General features: G+C 45.3%; 1 protein-coding gene across 1 annotated transcript in view; it reads left to right on the top strand.

Annotated features, from left to right (window-relative positions):
* SLC4A5 (solute carrier family 4 member 5) overlaps positions 1-19,196 on the top strand; it is a 102,705-nt gene that overhangs the window by 38,318 nt on the left and 45,191 nt on the right. Inside the window, exons 4-5 of the mRNA XM_063078607.1 lie at positions 1-130; positions 18,753-18,913. Coding sequence (XP_062934677.1) covers positions 1-130; positions 18,753-18,913 — 291 coding nt within the window. The remainder of the gene's footprint in view (positions 131-18,752; positions 18,914-19,196) is intronic.

Raw genomic sequence — 19,196 nt, 5'->3', positions numbered from 1 at the left:
GGTCTCCAGCTGCTGAGCAGCTCCAGGACATCCTGGGGGAGGAAGATGAGGCTCCCAACCCCACCCTCTTCACAGAGATGGACACTCTCCAGCATGACGGAGACCAGATGGAGTGGAAGGAGTCGGCCAGGTGAGCTGGGGCCCCAGGAGGGAGCCAGCGGAATCTCCCACAGCAGCTTTCCCAGGCCCAGGCTGAGATGACCCTCCTGGTGGGAAGTGGCACCTCCCAACCTGAGTTCTGCCAGGGAGCTTCCTGGTCCACAAAGACGACCTCCCTGCCCTCCTTGGTGTCCAGAACTGTGTTGGACCCTAAGGAGCAAACAAAAAATGATGGCTGTGTCTTCAACATTGCAAAATTAAAATCCAAGTGGAAAGATAGAATGTTCACACATTAGACCCTGAGAGAAGAAAATAAGGGCACATATTCTATAACGTCAAATGATTCCAACTAATGCTGTAGAAGGGAAAGTACCAAGTGGGCGAGAGAGACAGGGAGGGCTTCCTGGAGGAAGGAGAATGTGTTTTGGGCACACTGGGTCTCAGTGGCAGGAAAAATCCAGATGAAGAGGTCTAATGGGCTGCTGAAGAAAAGGGACTGGGCAGAATTTGGGACTGGAAAAGCAGAACGGAGCTGCAGAGTTGGAGTCATGGAGGAAGGTGTGGGGAGCAGAGAGAGTCCCATATGAAGGGATAGTAGAAGGAATAGGAGAGCCAGAAGGCTGGAGGGGAACCACATGCTGACGCCACAGGAGCCAAGGGAGGGTCAAGGTAAGGAGTGGTTGGTGCTGCCCACATCCCTCGTGCTTGGGACAGCGTGAACCCTGAACTGAACTGGTCTGGTCAGCAGTGCCAGGTGCCTCAGAGCCCAAGGAGAAGGAAGGATTTGGTAAGAAGCAGCAGGAGGGACCCAGGGAAGGACGTCGAGAGAGTCTGGAACACAGACCATACTGATGGATGTTTCTCAACCTTTTGGCCTTAGGCCCCCACCCCCAGAAGAAAAAAATTGAATTTGATTTAAATTAACTTTATTAAATTAAATTTTAATTTAACTTCTTTCTAATGAGAGAAATTAAATAGTAAGGAATAAGATTTGTCATGTAGGGTTGAGCTTTGGAGTACCCCAAATCACTGCAATATCTAAATTTTTTTATTCCCCTGAGAGCAAATTTCACCTGCTTGGGGGCAATAGCACCCCAGCTGAGAATACACAGACTGACTCCCAGCTGTGCCCAGGACTGGTTCTGCATGGGGCCACTGTGACACCTAGAACCTGACAGCTTCCCCGGCCTTGGCCTGGGCTCTTCCCTCACCCACCTCCCTCGCTCGCCTTGGCAGTTGCTGCACAGAGCGAGAAGAGCAGGTTTCACATGCCCAGGTTCCCCTCCATCTCTCCCACAGGAGTATCTGGAGGAAAGGCCACTGACTAACAAATTCCCCAGGCCTCAGAGAGCAATGAATCCCCAGCCATGTGGCTGGGCCCAGGCCCCGTGTGGAAGCCGCTGAGTCTTTTCCCATCAGCCCATTCATGGAACACTCACTGTGTTGAACGATTTGCAGGCTCATCTCATTCAAGCAGCACAGTGACCCTGAGGGGACAGGAACTATTATTATCCCCGGTTCATAGATAGGAAACTGAGGCTCAGAGGGGCAAATAGCATGCCAAGTGTCAGAGCATGCAGGTAGCTGAGTCTGGGCTCCAGCCCAGGCCTGTCTGACTCCCCAGCGTGAGGGCTTATGTACTTTCTCACGCTCTGCTCATTTTCTTAGCCACCTCTCATCCCCTCTCCAACTTCTGGGGACTCTGTTTTGATTTCCAGGGGAGAACATAGGTCTGGAGGTGATTCTGTTGGGGTGGGAGATAAATGCAGACAGCTGCATAGCCCCAGACAGCTATCCAAGCTGACAAAAGCGGGGAGGACATTTCAAATGACCTGAGCTATTGTGGCTTAATGCCTCTAAGGGGCTGGGGCCTGAAGCCACTCACTGCCTGTCCTGGGCAAATAGAGAAGAAAGCTGGGAAACCCCAGCTTCTCATAGGCCCAGGAAGGAGAGGATGCCTTCTCCCCACCCAAGACAGGGTCTGCACCCAGAACCCCTGGTAATACTTGCCAGAACCAGACCCACCATGAGGGCCCATTACACGCACCCATGGAGCCCCTGCTGAGAAGACCTCAGGGCCCTCAGACACCTGACTGTCACCACAGACAAAACATACACTATTTCTGTTCTCTCTGAGTATGGGTCTATTGAGCTTTCCACACCACAGACCCAGTGATGAAACTGATCAGCTATAGATGAAGATGTTTCTAGAAGGAGGCCCCTCCTAAAATATAAAGGAGCCTGGCAGTCCCCATTTGCAAAGTGGTCGGTTTCCCTGCATGGCAGGCTTTTTGAGGACAGCATCTGAGGAGACCCAGAAGGGCCTCAGGATAACCTGGCTCAAAACAACAGTAAAAGGAGAGTGGTGACTACAAGTTAAAACGGCTGAGCCCAGTTCTAGGCAGATCCCAGAGAGGAGCAGCATGAGGGCCAACTTGGGGGCAGAGAGCAGTGGGAGAGGAGCTGAGGGCCTCGCCACCTCGAGTCCCCTTTCTCTACTTCTGCCTCACCCTCCTTTAATCTCTCTGGCTGACCCCATCTGGTTTCAGCTAACTGTTCAAAGTATAACCAGCAAGCCCTAGTGAAGTCAGAAGAAGGGTTTGGCCAAAAAGTCACCATGGCTTGAACAGTTTTTCTGGGTCCTCCTCCAGGGAAACTGCAAGACCAGAGGTGCTTGAGTGACACCTGTTTGGGGCCTGTCACCTCCACAAGAGAATGGGAAGCATTTTCTTCAGCTGACAGGCTATGGGATCCACTCAGGGAAGCCAGAGGTCTCAGAAGTTTCCAGAGTCTAAGAATCCTAGCAAATCACTAGCAAATCCTAGTGGGTTCTGGGCCTCCTAGGAATAACAGGAGAAAAAGATGGGGAGTGGGGGACAACTTAGGACCCAGGAGGGTTACAGGCCCAACGATACCCACATCAAAGAGAATGGAGGAGGGGACCCTTTAATAAAAGTATTTAATTTGCTGCAGGGAGTGTTTGCTTTATTGAGTTAGGAGATTAACAGAGTAAAAATCTCAAATCCGCAAGGAATTTTCCCCGGCAGTGCTTTGACAGGGGTTATTAGTTTGGGGGATGTTTCAGGCCCTCGGAGGAGTCACTCCTAGACGGATTTAAATGGCTTTTTGAGCTCTGCAGAGCCTTGCCCCGTGCACATAATGGGGACTGTGTGTGCAGCGTCATTTCTAATGTGATCAATGCTGGTAGGTCAGGCTGCTAATAAGATAGATTTTTATTAATTCTGTCTCTTTAGCATTCCCATGAGGGAAATTCAGCTGCTGTTTGCTGATAATGACCTTGCCTGAAGGCAGGGTTGGATCAGGTGGGGTGGGAGCAACCGCCTTGCTGTGAACAAACAATTTACCCAGAATTCCATCCTCTCTCATGCTCACCTCTATCTGACTGCAAGGGCCGGGGCGGGAATGAGAACGATACACACTGGAACCGTCCCAAGTGTGGAGGGCCCTTTGGGGTTACTCAGAAATAACCAGAGCTTAGCTCCTTCCAAGAGCTCTGAAAGCAAATTCCAGATCCAAGCTGCCTCTGATCTCAACTCAGAGCAGACGAAAAACATGAGCTTTTCAGAAGGTTCTTAGGAGACACATATGCTCTGAGAACATTCCTGTGGTGACCAGGGGAGGGCAGGAAGAGGGGCAGGAGGAGTGGGTCAGCTTATTGGGTCACACCACATCAGTACATTTCCAGAAGCCCTGAATGGTTCTCCACACGCAGACAGGGACGCTTTCTCACTCCATATGGGACGGAGGAGAAAGCCTGGACTTTCTGTCTCAGCCCTGAAACTGCTCCTGTGGAAGATCTCATATCATGCCCTCCTAGCATCCTTTCCCTTCTTAGTGTGGGGCAGAATGCATTCCAGCCCTCTGGTCTCACCACCCATCTGGAGTCAACCTTCTGGGGCCAGAGCTGCCCACACAATGTGTAAAGCAGAGTAGGAATCTGAGAGCTCCCACTGCAGAAGTCAGCAAACTTCATTCATGAATTCAACTAATATTTACTAAGTGCTTGCTGCCTGCAAGCCCTGAGCCAAGTGCTAGAGATACGAAAATGGAACATGGCAGATGCTGTCCCTGCTTAGTTGGGTTCTCAGTCTAATGGGGCACAAAGGCAAATAAGTAGGCATGTGGTAATGGGGGTGCTGTGAAGCACATCATGAGGGCATCTAACCCAGACAGGAGAGGTCAAGGAAGGCTTCCAGGAGGAAGAGGGGTTCACATGAGACCTGAAGGATGAGTCAGAGTTAGGAGAGGATAGGGAAGGAGGAAGAGGGTCCCAGAACAGGGCAAACATTGAGGAACGGGCAGAAGTTCGCTGTGGCTGGACTGTAGAGCAAGCGGCGGAGAGTGGCAGGGCCTGATCACACAGGTCCTATGCAGGCCATGTTGTGTTTGAACTTGATGCTGAGAGCCTTGGAAGATGACTGAAGAGTTTTAGGTGGGAAAGGGGCAGAATCGTGTTTGTGTTTGAGAGAGATCATCTGGCTTTAGTGTGGAGAATGGATAAAAAGGGCAAGACTTGACCAGTTAGGAGGCTGATCTAGGGGAGAGATGATGAGACCTGGGACCAAGATGCTGGCAGTGGGGCTAAAGAGAAGGGGTGGATTTAAGACATAATTTAAAAGGGAGAATGGACAGGACTTGATGACAGATGGCATGTAAGGGAGAAGGGCTGATGCCCATGTGCCTTGTGGTAGCAGTTTAGGAAACACAGAAAGAGTAGAAAGGTTTTGTTGTGCTGGGTATTTTTTGTTTTGTTTTGGGGGTGGTTGATGATGAGTTCCATGACTTCACCTAAAGATGTCCAGCAGGTCGTCATGTGGACAGAGAGGTCTGGAGCTCAGCAGAGAGCGTAGATTTGTGAGGCATCAGCATCTAGATGGGAATTAAGCTCACAGAAGAGGGTAAGACTGTCCCCAAGGCCTGTGAAGTGAATGGAGAGCCCAGGACAGAGTAAGGAACTCCAACATGTAAGGGGTGGGCAAAGAAAGAAGAACCTACAGTGGAGACAGAGAAGGAGCAGTGGGAGTGCTAGGAGGGGAATGAATGAAGGGATGGCTTCATCCTGGAAACCAGGGCAGAGACATTCAAGACAGAGGAGCGGCCAACAAGTGGGGGGAGAACGAAGGGTTTCCACAGGATGGAGCAACTGGAGCAGTCTCGGGGAACAGTGGGGCAGATGCCAGGTGGCAGTGGGTTGAGAAGAAAGTCAAAAGGAAGGAGGGGGTCCAGTTGGACAGCTCTTCCAAGACACTTGTCTGCAAAGTTAAAGAAGTCTTTCGAGGGGGACATGGGGTCAAGGGAGATCTTTGGTTTTTGTTTTTGAGGGTGAGAGAGACCTGAGCATACTGAGTGCTGAGAAGGGGCCAAACGAAAGACGGGGTTTAAAGGGGCATGAAGCTGAGGGGGCTGCTGGATGGAGCAGGGCCCTGGGCACAGGTGGACGGGCTCCTAGCAAGGAGCTGAGCGAGGTCTGGGCTATTCTGTGGTTTGAAGAGCAAAGTGTGGTGGAAAAGCTGACTATAGGAGCTGCGGATTGCTGGTATACCAGAGCCAGGTGAGCAGTTCCAAGCTCCGGGGCCATGGATGTTGTTTTATTATGGTGGAGTTATGCATGGAAATTTGTGGTCGGGTGGGGAAGTCAACCTTAAAATAAGGTTGAACAATTATACAACTTTTTATTTTCAAGCTGCTTTTACATCCACTATCTAACTTGGTCCTTCCCTCTCTCTCCACTAGTAAAATACTGATACCCAAGGCTTATACTGCTCAGGCAAGAAAAAGGAATTTTTATATGAATCAGAACCTGGGTCAAGTCCCAGGTAAAAGAGGGCAAGATTCCCCTAGGCTTAGAGGCCCTGGGTTCTAGCCAACACTCTCACCTGCTAGCTGTGTGAACACAGAATGGGGGCTATGCTAAGTACTTTTGGTCCCCAGGGACTTAGTGATCACTTAACAGTTAACACAGCCCAGGGTGGGGCTGCCTGAGAGACCTTCACAGGTCACATGTATGGGAACAGCCCGGCATTGATGCAAGGCCATGGTAAGATCAGATCAGCTGGCAGTGAGTGTGACAGGAAGGCTAGGTAGCTGAGGAGAGATGGCAGGGACTAGAGTACTCAGGGAGCCCTTCCCAGATGGGGCATCACTGCTGGCATCTCCTTAGAACCCCTGGAGGGTGGTCAGTAGCAGGGACCACCTCCTCCTAGCCAAGACATCCTTAGATTAGAAAGCTTCCTCAGTCATCAGGAGGGGAGTAACCCCTCCCTCAGAACACCTCCATGCCAGGACCCCCACTCTATCCATATGAATTTTTTATATATATAAATATATATGTATATATTTTAACTTTTTATTATGAAAAATTTCAAATACAAAAAGTAGAGAGAATAGTGTAATGAACCCTCATGTACCCATCACCCAGCTTCATCAGTGCGTAATTCCACCACTCTCTGTGTTTGCCTTTAGGGATTTTATTTTGTTGTTTGCTTTTGCTGGAGTGTTTTAAAGACAATCCCAGATGATGTAAAATTTTAGTACAAATCCCTATGAAATTAGACTTCTTTTGAAAACACAACCACAATGCCCTTATGTCTCCTAACAAAATCTAGAATAATTCCTTAATATGATTAGATATCCAGTCTAGATTCAAATTTCTCTTACTATCTCAAAAACTTTTTTTTTTTTTTTTTTGCTGTTGGTTTGTACAACTTAGAATTCAAACAAGGTCTACACATTGATTTTGGTGGTTATTTCTCTCATCTTTTTAGGTTCAGAGCCAGCAAACTCTAGAGATGCCAAAGGAATAGTCCCCCTGAAAATCCTTTGACAACAGCACTCTTTTGCTAAGGTTCAGCGCCCCCATGTGGTATGTCCAGCTCCAGCTCCTACAGCCTAATCTCAAGTGAGCTGTCAGGGACTGTGTATGGTGCCCAAGGGGGAGAGAAATGCTACTGTCATTGTCAGGACATCTTAGGCTGCAAGTAACAGAAGCCCGCTCAAGCTAACTTATACAAAAGGTGGGGACATCAGTAGAATTCTGAGGTGGCCTCATGGTACCCAGGAGCAGTCAGATCTCTTAAGGGCTGGATTGGGAAGCCAGCCTGTCCTCTTTATTTGCTTCTGGTGTCTGCCTCTCTTGGGGCATCTTTTTTACTCTTCACAGCTGGATTCCTCTGCTTCTCACTGTCCCTGGCCAATCCTCAGCTTCCATGTTTACCTACTCTACTCAAGGGACCACCCCACAGTGTGTGACTCTTCCTCAATTCCAATTCCAAATTATTGGAATTAGAGAGAATCTGATCTGTGCAACTTTGATTACCCTGTCACTGTGACTCAGATCAGAGTTATGAGCAGGTATGGGAGGGCTGGTCACATCCTGGGGAACACATCCCCATGGATGACAGGCAAAGTGGACACCCGAAATGTCTTTCACACATCTGTAGTAGTGAAGGTATGTACTTAATGTAATCAATCCTTTGGCCACAGTTGTGCCTCTAATGCCAACCAGAACTTTCAGAATTCTTCAAGTTGCCCATGAGAGTATTGGTGGTGGCGTTTTGTAAACTCACCCTCCCCTTGAAGGAGACCACACCCTGTTTTGTACATGGAGATCTACTGATGTCACTGCAGCATGACATCAATTTCCAGGGCAACAGAAAGGTGAAAGCTCTAATCTGTGGATCTAGGAGAGCTTTGGAAAGGTTGTCTTTTCTACCCTTTCTTATTTTATCCTAAAAACAGCTGAGGGAATATTGTGTTAGGTCCTGTGGGAGAATTAAAATGAGTAAGGTGTGGATCTGTTCTCACAGTGCTTATGATCTAGAACAGGTGTCTGTGAACTTCTTCTGTTAGGGCCAGATAGAAAATATTTTAAGCTTTTTGCTCACAAATGATCCTGCCCCCTACCCCTTTCTTCTTTTTTACAACTCTTTAAAAATGTAAAAACCATTCTTAGCTAGCTGGCCGTATGAAAACAGGCTGTGGGGGCTTGCAGCCCATGGTTTTGCGACCCGTGATCTAGCGTAAAAGGCAGGTGTGTGCGCATATACGCAGCTAACTAAAACCCAGGGCTCGAAGTGGTGAAAACATAGGCTCTGGAGTCCAAAGACTTGCCCTCAAACCCTGTCTCATTCTAAGCTACATGACCTTGGGCAGGTTCCTCTCCTCTAAGGGTCTCAGTCTCCTCACCTGAACAATGAGAATAGTAACAGACCCACCTTGTGGGACAGAGTTGAGGATTAAATGAGATAATACATGTAAAGTGCTTAGCATAGTGCCTGGCACACAGGAAGTACTCAGCAAGCTTTAGCCATTGCCATTAAGTGGCATGTGAGAAATGACGCCAAGTGCAATGGGAATCAGATGAAGGAATACTCCCAGCCTGGGCCCCTGGGGAGGCTTCGTCAGGGAGGAGGTGGCCTTTGAACTCGGCCTTGAATAGTGGAGGTGGGCACACCTCGGTGAGGGGAGAGCCTCTCCTGACAAGCAGTGAGGAGAAGGTGCCAGCAGGCTCTGAGGGAGACAAGTCTGTAAATGACAGTCCCATGAGGTAATTACAAATACCTCCTGGACACACAAGCAAGTGGCCCTCAGAGAGCTTTGGCTCCAGAAGCCTTTCCTGAAGGAGCCAGTTCCAAATTGACCGGTAGCTTTGTCTGGCTGCATTGACCTGGCTGTGGATCCCCCTCATCCCTTAATGAAGATGTGATGTGCAGCAGGATGGACCTTCACCGAATGTATGAGCTTGGGAGCAGAACCTGCCCCGTGGCATTCCACAACTGCCTGGAATGCCATGCTTCTGCCCCATCCCCACCAGCAGCACCACTGCAGTTATCACTTTCTGGGAAGAAGTGGTTCTCTAGTAATACCCAAACTGCACTGCATCACCTAAGGCCCTTAGCTGAGGCTCCTAGGCCAGCAAAAGGAGAGACTTTCAGCCATGGAAGAGTGTGGAGTTCATTCCAGAGCAGTCTAAGACAGAGGACCCCACCTGCCCGGTCATAATACCAGGCATATCTCACCTGCAGATATGGAGGTTCCCAGACATCTTATCCTGAGTCTATTTAACTTTGAATCACTTAGCTAATGTGCCTCATTCTGATTCTGTATTCAGCAGCTCTCTGATGATAATTTGGTTTGCCCTGTACATCTGCCTATAAGGAAAGAATGCAAACACTGGAGGAGGAGAGGAATTAACCCCTCTCATGTCGTAAACCTCACTGTAAATTAAATAAATTGACTTTGGGGTTTATACATCAGCCCTCGTAAACTTGGTTAGCATTAATCAACATCCCTGGACCTTAATCATCTCTGGGACACTAAAGAGACAAATTTCTGAGTCTGGATTGGGGTGGGTACCCCAAGAGGCCTGTGAGGCCTTTCAGGTGCTCATCAGCCCCTCCTGGTACCTTCTAAACTTCTCTGTATGTGTGTCCACCCTTGAGCCATGCCTGCCCACTCAGTCTTTTATACTTTATAATCTTTCAAATTCACTGCCAACTTTGGTTTGTGAACATACACACCGTATGTGTAGTTTTAATCTGTTGTAGAAACAACTTGTTACACTATTTCACATACTTATTTTTATTTATGTGCTTTTATGTAATACGAATTTGCCAAATAAATTGTAAGAATGGGCCAGGATTCACTTAGGTGTTCTCCTTTAGAAGGACTTTCCTCCCATGGATCATTTCTCGGTAACTTTGTCAAAGACAGAACCCAGGAATATCTGGTGATTCCTCAGAAATCTCTAGAAAACTTCTTAATTGGTTTATAAGTGAATTAACACTGGTCTTCAGTTTCTGCTGGGAAGTTCAGGGTCGCGATATGACTTGTATGTAAAGTTAAATAGCTTTTCTGGATAATGAAGAAAAACTCCTATTCAGATTACTTTTAAGAAACAAATCTGTTAGAATTGCAGAAATTAATACAAGCAGTCCTTAGGCAAAAAGCAAAAACAATACATCTTGATGCTTTGAAACTAATACATAGAAATCAAGTTTTTTGGATAATGAGTGATGGAATGGGGTGGGGAAGTTACAGAATAAAGTCAGTGAGGCCACATAGATAGAGTGACCATAGTGGGGGTACATACTTTATAAATTCTAGGTAAGTAAACTTAACTTCATGTAAGAAACAAATTTACAGAAATATAATTCTTAAATGTTTAGAGGCAACATAGCTTCAAAATTAAGCGTTACATTCCATAGGCGATTACATAGGAGATTACATTTAAATTTTTTTTTTACGTTAGGATGCCCTGATGGGAATTTCCTTTTGCAAACAAACTAACCAGGATGCAGTTTAATGATAATGATATGCAAAATAAGTATAGAAAGAAAGGACCTTTCCTCAGATCACAATGTTTGTATATATTCTCCAGATTTTACTCTTATTAATCACATAATGGCCAGCTCTTTGTTTTGTCTTCTCACAGATCTGTGTCTTCCTCTTAAAAAACACTGATGTCTGATTCTCCATCCCCTGAGATTCTGATGTAATTAGTCTGAGAGCTTCCGCCAGTATTTAGAAATTTGTCAGAAGCTCCTAGATGACCCTAATGCAGCCAAGGTTGAGAGCTGCTCACACATATTCTAGCCAGGGTGGGATCATTGGGGGTTATCATTTAAGTCTCCATCTGAGGAAGGAACTAGAATTCAGGAATCTTGGTTTTAGCCCTTCCAGATCCTCCTTGAAGGAGAATCTCCTCTTCTCACATCCTGAGGTTTGAGCACTGGAAGCCTTGGCTGTACCTGGTGGCTAGTCCCATGAGCTCTCTCCTGCTCTTGGTATTAATTGAACAGCAACGTGCTCTAATCATATCTGTGACCGAGTTACTAGGCACAGAACAGCCCTCAGTTCTGGACCTCCCTCTGCGTGACAGAGAGCTGCTTTCTGTGACACGTGACTTCAGCTCCATCCCAGCCTGAGGAGGGGCACCTGGCACCCACTGCTGGCACAAACAGACGTGGGAGACTACACCACCACCTAGGCCTGGGAGACATCCCTGAAAGTCCTTTTCCAGCCTGGAGATTTTCTTTCCACTTGACCTTCTTCTCCAACTCTAATTCCCCACTTTTTGAAGCCAACCATGGTATAAAGGTCACTTTGCAATGAGTTGCTTGGGATTACACATTAACCATTTTATCAGGCTTCCACGTGTTTTTAAGCCTGGCTTTGGCCAGAGGGTTTTTAAAGAGCTTTTTCCTTTACTCATTCTAGAAAATGCTTAAGAATTTTATTATGGAAAATATAAATTTATAAGAAAATAGTATGTAGTAGAATGAACTCCCACATGCCTATCACCTAGCTTCAACAGTTGCCAGATTCATGGCCAGTCCTGCTGCTCTGTCCCCACCCACTTCTCCATACACCCATAGTACATCATGTTGATGCACATCCCGGACACCGTCTCATTTCATCTGTGAATACTTCACCATGTGTCTCTAAAAGGTAAGGCCTCTCTCATTTTAACATAACCACAATACCACTGTCACATCTGAAAAAAAATAACAGGAATTCCTAATTTTATCAAATTATCCAGACAATGACCGTATTTTTCATGAAACCTCATATGTTTTTAAAAATACAATTGGTCCACCCAGGGCATTTGAGAAATCATTTTTAATGATTTTATTAAAATGAAATGATTTCTTTGAAATCATTTTCAATCCACAGGCTCCCCCTCCTTTATTTTTCCCTTGCAGTTATTATTGAAGAAGCTGCATCCTTTGTCCTGCACAGTTTTGCACATTCTGGATTTTGCTCATTGCATCTCTGTGGTGGTGTTTTTCACATTCCTCTATCCCCTGAATTTTCCATAATTTGAGAGTTGGGTCCAGGCTTATCTGAGTCCTGTCTGACGTTTTGCAAGACTCTACAAGTGTATTACTGTGCATTTCCATGGGGAGGCAGCTCCTGCTCAGCTGGACTGTGAGGATCATTGCTTAGACATTCTGAGGTTTTGAGGTATACTTAAACCAAATGGGTTTCAAGCCCTTTTTCCCCAGTCATTTCCTCTTAGCCAGACTTCACCGAAAGTGATCAGCGAGGTTTTGCTACCTTCAAGCAGGAGGGAGCTAGCATTTAATAAGGGATGATCTGTGCAGGGGACCAGGAGGTGACCCCAGAGAGGAAACAATAGTCCCTATCCTCAGGAAGCTTGATGTCTGTATGGTATTTGTAATATATCAAGACAATCGGAAAGCAGGATTAACTATGATTAGTTGTTATTTTAGGCTCTGAGCCTGAGAAGCCAGGAACTTTACAGAGTTGCCTGAGTCAGCCCCAGATATTCTGATGTAAATTGGTCTAGGATATGACCTAGATATCAAGATTTTAAAAGCATCTAGAGTATTCTTATGTGCAACCAAGTTTAAGAATCATCGTCCTAGGGCAGTGGCTCTCAAAGTGTGGTCCCTTGATGAGCAGCATCAGCAGGAACTCCTCAGAAATGTTCAAATTCTTAACAACCCTCCCCTCCACCCACGGAACTACTGAATCAGAAACCTGAGGCCTGGAGCCTAGCCATCTGTATTTTCACAAGCCTTCCAGGTGATTCCAGGTGTGCTCCAGTTTGAGAACCACTGTCCTGGGGTGTTTGTTATAGGAGAAATAAACAGGATAACTGGGAGAGGCTTTGTGGAGAAAGTGGCACTATCGCTGGGCAGAGAAAAGAGGACTTTCTACACAAAACTCAGAGGTGATCTGCACCACCAGCAGCGGCACCCCGGGGAGCTTATTAGAAATGTAGACTCTTGGACCCCATCCCAGACCTGCTGAATTAGAATCTGCTTTTTGACAAGATCCCCATGCACACTAAAGTTTGTGATGCACTAGTGTAGAGTATGTACTGTAAATAGACTCAAGTTATAAAATCAGAGAAACTAAAGCATAGAAATACTAGAAAGGAGGCTCCAGAGGTCCCACTTTACCTTTTCAGCTGGTTTTCTCAGAGCCTTTCTAAGGAAAAGAGTCCATGTCCCCTCTTGTATAAGGAGAATGGGACCCATCTGTACAAGGCTATGTTTGACTGCATTGGGACCCCAGACTAGTTGAACTTCCCTGCATCACACAATTCTATGTAACTACAGAGCAGGGGATCCTCAGCCCTCAGGGCACAGCCAAATAACCCGAGAGCTTTCGTGGCCAGACCATCCTCATAGTGAGGTAACCATCCAGGCATAAGTATTTTTGAAAAATCTCTCCAGGTTGTTCTAATGGACAGCTAAGGTTGAAAACTGCTGCTCTTGATCTTTGGTTCTTCATGTTTCCTTGTTCCACCCAAGGTGAAAGTGAACTCAATTTCTAGCTATAGCCATTAAAAACACAAAATTAAGTTCCAGGTCACAGTCTTAATGGCTCAACATCTAGATTCATTAAACAGTTGCAAAGGGGACTAGAGAGGTATCCCTAGTGAAATTGTCTAGTATCCTGGATTTTTTTAAATCAAGTTTTCAGGATTCTGGTAGTAAGGTCTAGTTCTGGCATTGCTTTCATACTGGAGACAGGTAACGTTGCTTTCCTTCAGACTGTGCTCAGGTGGCTTGGTACCCTTGTCTGTGTGTGTATGGAACTAATGTTTGGTGTGTGCATATCATGGCACAAATAAGCAGGAGGCAGAGAGGACTGCTTGTTTTTGCTATCTGGAGTCAACAGAAGATGTTTCAAAGAGGAGGCATACTCTCGTCCACTTCTTCCAGGGGCAGCTGCATTTGTATAGGCTGGAAGCTGAATATTGGGATGTCAGGGGAGAGAGTTGCCTGAGAATGTCTGGCCCAGGATGTTTGTAAGACAGTGAAGAGAGCAACCAGCCTAAGTGGCCCCATGCACTGGGCCACATCACACCTTTAGGGGATAGGGTAAGGCCATGAAGTAGCACAAGGGTCTTCAGTAGCAAGGGAATAGTATAACTTATCTTGTGTGTTTTTGAGCAAAAAGGAAAAGAGGAAATCTGAACAGGACAAAAGACCTTCAGGGAGAAAAGTTGAACATCCTCTCACCCAAAACATTTGGACTTGTCCTTTGATCTCTTCCTTGTAAACGCTTATGTTAATGCAACATTTAGAAAAACCTTACTCTTGGTATCATACAGACTTGGATATACCATAATTAAAATGATGTTCCCCAAAACAGTTTTTCCTACGAAAAAAGTCAGCTATAACTTGGTAAGTCTCCACAGCAAGCGTCCATCTGGTCTCTGGCTCCAGCCTCCATATTTTAGGTTTCCACCTCCCAGGACTCCTCTAATCAAATATCCCTATATCCTGTGTCCATCTAATCCCCAAATGCCCCGCCAGATGCTGGGTTAACTTGTCTCATATAAATGTATTGAATCAAAACATTAAACATTGATAATTCAAAGTACTCACACAATTACATGAGGAGGAAATCTGACAAAGGAGATGTTCAACCTCACTAGTAATCAAAAGAATACAAATGTGATATAATTTTTCAATCACCAAATAAACAAAGGTAAAAAAAGGATGAAATACTAGAATTTGAGAGACTTTAGGGAAATGTGAGGTCTTGTGCACATTGGTGGGTGTGTACGCTGACACAAGCTTTCTGGAGAACAGTTTGGCAATGTACGTCATAAATGTAAAAATGTGCAGACACAGCTGTTGCAGTTCCGAGAGTTTATCCTAAAGAGATTATGGGGCAGGGGCCAAAGATGTTCAAACCAGCCTTGTTTATAATAAAGAATAATTAGAAATAATCTAAATGTCCACCAATTAAGGACTATTTTTATCAATTACAGTACATTCATGCAATGGAATACTAAAAAGACTTTAAAATGATACAACTACTTATAGCCTTGAAGGGATGTCCATTAGGTTTATGCATTTAAAGCCTTGGTGGTACCATTGATGTAAAGTGCAGGCACATGCACATGTACATACATGCACACTGAGATCTAGAATGGTAGTCATCAGTATATCAATGATGATGTCTCTGGTTGGGAGAGCTTTGAATAATTTACTTTCTTTTTTAAAAATTGTTTTTAAAGTTACTAAAGTCATATTTCTCATTTTGAATTTAATAACTAGTACTATCAGAGTATATCTTATATTCTAGGCATTACTCTAATTGCTATATGCTATTAGTGTTCCTGAAGAAAACAAAGGTGGTGAGAGATTAAGTAACTTACTCAAGGCCCACAGCTAGTAAAGGACGGAGCTGGGATTAAAAACCTGGTAGTGTTGCTCCACAGACTGTGCTCTTACTACACTAATTAGCTCCAAGCTCCAATACAGTGAAATTCTCTTAAATCCTGCCCACACAACAATCTCATTCCTCTGCTCAGAAGTAACCATTGTTAACCATTTGACAAGGATCCTTCCAAAACTTTTGCTAGGCATTTTCAGACACCTGTGCATGTGTACACACACGTGTGTGTGTTTCTTGTTTATAAAATGGGATGGTAGTGTCCCTCCTGTCAGTATATATAGTTCACCCTCATACTTTTTATTTACATCTGGGGGGTTTTCTACAGCATGGGTATATGAAATTGACATAACCACCACACTTCTACTGAAAAACTGGTAGTTCCCGGTTCTTCACCCTAACAGACAAAGCTGCAGTGAGCATCCTTGTATACATATTATTGGGTGCAGATGTGTAATTCCCATGATAATTTCCTAGAAACGGAACCGCTGGGTGAGAAGGCACGCACGGTGAATGCTGAAAGGGGCTGTCCACATCAGGAAGGCTGTGCTGCTGCACCTGCAGTGCAGGAGTGCCCTCTCTCCAGGTTTTCATCCACACAGGAAGTTGTCAATCTTTTTAATGTTTGCCAATATGAGAAATGAAGAACATTACTTCATTTGTAGTAACTTAAAAGTCCTTGATTACCAGTAAAGTTGAGCATCTTTTCATGTTTATTGGCCATCTTCATTTCTTCTCAGAATTATTCACTTTCTATTGGGTAATTTGAATTTCTCTTATTAATTCAAAGGAGATTTTTTATATTATAAATATTGGTCTTTAATGCGTTGTTTTGCAGATACTTTCCCCAGTACATTATTTTTCTTTGAACTTGGTTGTGTCTTATTTTATTACACAGAATTTTAATTTATTTTATTTTTGCATAATCACATCTTGGTAATTTTTTGTTTTGTTTGTTTGTTTTGTTTGTTTTTCTTTTTTCTTTTTCTTTTCTTTTCTTTTATCAATATACAATGTAGTTGATTTTTGTGTCCCTTTACCGAATCCTCTCTCCCCCCTCCGTCTCCCTTCTCCCACCCATCAACATCATATCTGTTCGCTTGTCTTAACAAGTTCAAGGAATTGTGATTGTTGTGTCTTCTTTCCCATCCACCCTCGTATGTTTGTGTATTTGTTTATTTATTTTTAGCTCACACAAATAAGTGAGAACGTGGTATTTCTCTTTCTGTGCCTGACTTATTTCACTTAATATAATTTTTTCTAAGTCCATCCATGTTGCTGTGAATGGTAGTATTTCATTCTTTTTTATAGAGTAGTATTCCATTGTGTAGATGTACCACATTTTCCATATCCACTCATCTGATGATGGACATTTGGGCTGATTCCAACTCTTGGCTATTGTAAATAGTGCTGCAATATAACACTGGAGAACAGATATCCCTTCGACATGATGATTTCCATTCCTCTGGGTACATTCCCAGCAGTGGAGTAGCTGGATCATATGGTAGATCTATCTGTAATTGTTTGAGGAACCTCCAAACCATTTTCCATAAAGGCTGCATCATTTTGCAGTCCCACACCTTTATGGTTTTACATCTTGTTTAGGAAGTCTTTCTCCACAATATTCTCCAAGAATATCAGAATACTCTCCTACATTCTCTTCTAATACATTTATATTTTTGTTTATAGATTTATGTTTAGACTTTAATTCATGAAGAATTTAGTATTGTGTTTGGCAAAATGTAGGGACTTACCTTTTTTATTTTTAAATTGGTCATCTTTTAAATAACTCTGTCAAATCCCGAATTCCCATGTGCCAGGTCTGTTACTGGATTGTAGTCCCATTGATTCCTTTGTCTATGTCTGGGCTGGAATCACACTGTTTTAATTATGCGAGTTTTTCAGCAACTTTTTATATCTGCTAAGGCGTGTCCCATCCCCATTCTTCTTTATTAAACTTTCCCTAACCATTTCCAGACATTTACTTTTTTGGAGGAACTTTAGAATTGGTCATGGGCCAAAAATACTCCCTTGGGATTTTTTCTTTTTTCTTTTTTTTTTTGGTCTTTTTGTGACCGGTAAGGGGATCGCAACCCTTGGCTTGGTTTTTGTGACCGGTAAGGGGATCGCAACCCTTGGCTTGGTGTCACGCGCACCGTGCTCAGCCAGTGAGCGCACTGGCCATCCCTACATGGGATCCGGACCTACTGCGGTGCTCGCCGCACTCTCCTGAGTGCACCCCCGGGGCCGGCCCAGGATTTTGATTAGAATAGATAGAAGCAGGGGCCGGCCGTGGATCACTTGGGAGAGTGCGGTGCTTATAACATCAAGGCCAAGGGTTCGGATCCCTATATAGGGATGGCCAGTTTGCTCGCTAGGGAGAGCATGGTGCTGACAACACCAAGCCAAGGGTTAAGATCCCCTTACCAGTCATCTTTGAAAAAAAAAGAATAGATAGAAGCTACCCACTAATTTGAGGTTGACATCTTACAAAGGTGAGCTAGGGGCTCCAGCCAGGACACCTCCTCCTCTGATGGTGCTTCAGGCTGTCCTGTGCTACCTGCTGAGGGGGAGGGACAGGCCAGGTGCTGCCTCTGCCCACCTGTCCAAGGCCTTCCTACTTGACCAACTCCACCCCAGTCTATGATTCCAAGGCTTCCAGGAAGGACAAATTCCTACACATCCTTGGTTTAATTTCTTTCCCCAGATGACATTTGGATTTTTTTTTTTTTAAAGATGACGGGTAAGGGGATCCTAACCCTTGACTTGGTGTTGTCAGCACCACGCTCTCCCAAGTGATCTAACCGGCCATCCCTATACAGGGATCCAAACCCATGGCCTTGGTGCTATCAGCACCACACTCTCCCAAGTGAGCCATGGGCCAGCCCTGACATTTGGATTTTAACTTGAACTTTCAGAGCCAAAAATCCAGAATGAGAAGCATGGAAACTTCAGACCCTGCAGCAGAACTTGGTGGGAAATACTTTTTGTCAGGGAACGTTTTCCCTGCTCCCAGTAAACCACACTGAACACTGAACACACAGTGATCAACCTGGGGTAACCAGGTTTCAGTCGAGACTTTTTAAAAAGCAGCCTTATTGTTATAGAATAACCTAAAATTCTTTCATTTTTAAGTATACATTTAAATAATTTTTAGTAAATGTACAGAGTTGTGCAACTGTCACCATAATCCAATTTTAGAACATTTCTGTCACTCCAAAAAGATCCGTCATGCCCACCTATAGTCATTGTTTGGATGCCACTTTGTCCTTAGCATGACAGCATCAGGAGAAGTATGGGACAGAGTGAGAGGGTCCCCAGGAGATCCTGTGCTCATGAGTCTAGGACCAGTGCCCCAACAACATACACAGCTTGACTTCATAGACCCACGCCCTTCTTCTGCGGAGACACAGGTAGGGCCTCCTCCGGAGGGCGCTGGCCATGCTGAGCCCCATCCTTACCCCTTCCAGGTGGATAAAGTTTGAAGAAAAGGTAGAAGAAGGAGGCGAACGCTGGAGCAAGCCCCACGTGTCCACGCTGTCCCTACACAGCCTCTTTGAGCTCCGTACCTGCCTGCAGACGGGGACAGTGCTGTTGGATTTGGACAGTGTCTCCTTACCACAGATCATAGGTGAGACAGAGGCCACCATGGGCACTTCTCCTGTGGGTCCTACAAACCAGGGCAGGCCCCCTTGCCTCGTGCCCACCCAAGAGTCTGAGTGACTGGCCCATCTCTGATGCCTGCCTGATTCTGAGAGACCAGCTTTGGCTCTGTCTCTCCCCAGGCAGCGTCCCAGCTGCTCCAAGTTTCAGTTCCGTGTAGAGCTCTCACAGAGAGGAAAAGACCATCCTCTGAAATGCTGTCCAGCAATGAGCTGAAAAGGAGAGGGGCCTGTTAGCATGGTCAGAGACAC

Source organism: Cynocephalus volans, chromosome 14, assembly GCF_027409185.1.
Source record: "Cynocephalus volans isolate mCynVol1 chromosome 14, mCynVol1.pri, whole genome shotgun sequence".
Lineage (NCBI taxonomy): Eukaryota > Metazoa > Chordata > Mammalia > Dermoptera > Cynocephalidae > Cynocephalus > Cynocephalus volans.
Note: the sequence above shows the minus strand (reverse complement) of the source record. Positions and strands in the feature narration are given on the sequence as shown.